This window comes from Zerene cesonia, chromosome 5, assembly GCF_012273895.1.
Source record: "Zerene cesonia ecotype Mississippi chromosome 5, Zerene_cesonia_1.1, whole genome shotgun sequence".
Taxonomy (NCBI): Eukaryota; Metazoa; Arthropoda; class Insecta; order Lepidoptera; family Pieridae; genus Zerene; species Zerene cesonia.
This window is the reverse complement of record NC_052106.1, coordinates 7242459-7244393: the sequence shown is the minus strand read 5'-3', so window position 1 is coordinate 7244393 and position 1935 is coordinate 7242459. Positions and strand designations below refer to the sequence as shown.

The window sequence follows — 1935 nt, the reverse complement described above, 5'->3', positions numbered from 1 at the left end:
GGCATCAGAATTGGGCACACGCCTGGAGTGTTGACTGATGCCACAGCTGAATTAACTGTAAGCTTTTTAGCTATTTTTATTTCATAGTCAGCAATGGAGCGCTACCACCATCCAGGAACATGTGTAGAGTTTCAAGGCTATTTGTAGGGCTTACGCCTATACATGTGGATTAAAAAGTTATGGGATACGGAAATATTGATGATGGATATAAAGGCAAGGACTGGGCTGGAAAGGAAATGATATGGGAAGAGATATTTTAGTAAAACAACAGCAATCATGAAATATCACACTAGCATTATTTTTATCATATCAAAGCAAATAACCATTGCTTTTAGAATTCGCTAGTGCAATCATACTTATAGTATATGTCATTATTTCCAGGATTTAATTATAACTTTTAGTATCTATTTGATTTTAGCTTGCATTATTATTATCTACTTCAAGACGTTTACCAGAAGCGCAGCATGCCGCTAAAACAGGAGGATGGGCGAACTGGTCCCTAACCTGGATGACTGGGCCGGGTCTGGCTGGTACCACAGTTGGCATCGTTGGCTTCGGGAGAATCGGCCAGGCCGTTGCCAGACGTGTTAAGTCTTTCAGCACAGCCCAAATACTGTACTTCAATCGAAGTGAACGACCTGAAGCCAAAGAAATTGGCGCAGTTAAGGTTACCTTTGACGAACTTCTTGCTAAAAGTGACTTCGTGATCTGCTGCGTATCTTTAGAGCCATCTACAAAGGAGATGTTTGATAAATGCGCTTTTGGCAAGATGAAGAAAACTGCCATCTTTGTAAACACGAGTCGCGGCGGTACTGTGGACCAAGATGCGTTGGTAGAAGCCTTACAAAGTGGCACGATAAGAGCAGCAGGGTTGGATGTGACAACTCCCGAGCCCTTACCGCTCGACCACCCATTGTTTAAGATGAAGAACTGTGTTGTTCTACCTCATATTGGGAGTGCTACCATCGAGGCAACGAATACTATGGCGGAGTTGACAGCAAAGAACATTCTAGCAGTTTTAAATGGCATGGAGATGCCGGCCGAGTTGAAGTAGTAGAAGTTTAAGTTTAATGTAAAAATAAATATTATGTTGTATAATTCACCTTGTCTTTTCTTCGTTTGCTCTAGATAAGAGTAATCCTCTTCATATGCCCGAAATTGCTTGGTTTGCTGTTGCATGTACTCTTATAAAGTTATAGTATAATCATTCTTATAGTATAATTACTCTTCATAATACAATAAGATTGTAGCACCTAGTGATAGTGATAGTGGAGCTGCGATAGGGAAGTGTCCATTTCGAGGCGACGAATAATCATATAATAGAATAATTAATCTTTAACCAAAGTTATGGAAAACATATGAAACGTCCTTAAAGCTAGAATAAGTGTGCAATTAAATATTACTGTGGTCCTAATTAGTTAAGATCATAAATATTTTTTTTTTCTTCTTTTTCATAATTTCATAATTTCAGACAAACCGTCTTTTGTCTTCGTAGACTATATATATTTATAAGTTTGGTGTAGGTACACCGAGACCCAACGAAAAAAATAAGTATTAAATACTTACGTAAATTCCTACTTACATATTATTCATAGTCAGTTTATAATATTATGGAGACAATAAGCATAGTATTAACTTTCTATAAATTCTGGTCTGTGCGTATGTTTGTCACAAAACTCCTCCTAAACGGCTGCACCGATTTTAATGTAATAAATATAGAGTAAAAAAAACAATGCCTAACCGGACGAAGCCGAGGTGAAGCGCGAGAAATAAACATTGTGACGCCGAAAATTATTTTTCTTAAAAAATAAATGGTTCCTATAGAATCGCGGAAATCCCTTCATTGCCATTCCAGATTGGAACGTCAATGAAAGGCGGGCTTCAACGACAGACTGGTTTATTCCACAGAAACAGATTTACCCTGAACTATACTAA

General features: G+C 38.0%; 2 protein-coding genes across 2 annotated transcripts in view; one reads left to right on the top strand and one right to left on the bottom strand.

Moving 5' to 3' along the window:
- LOC119840211 (glyoxylate reductase/hydroxypyruvate reductase-like) lies at positions 1-1054 on the top strand (the record flags this gene model as incomplete). Its single annotated transcript, XM_038366724.1, has 2 exons — positions 1-57; positions 419-1054. Coding segments are annotated over 2 exons (693 nt in total), but the record flags the coding sequence as incomplete, so codon positions are not given.
- A 70-nt stretch (positions 1055-1124) lies between these two features.
- Positions 1125-1935, bottom strand: part of LOC119840210 (glyoxylate reductase/hydroxypyruvate reductase-like) — a 2620-nt gene continuing 1809 nt past the window's right edge. The window contains exon 4 of the mRNA XM_038366722.1: positions 1125-1184. Within this exon, the coding sequence (XP_038222650.1) occupies positions 1125-1184 (60 nt within the window). The remainder of the gene's footprint in view (positions 1185-1935) is intronic.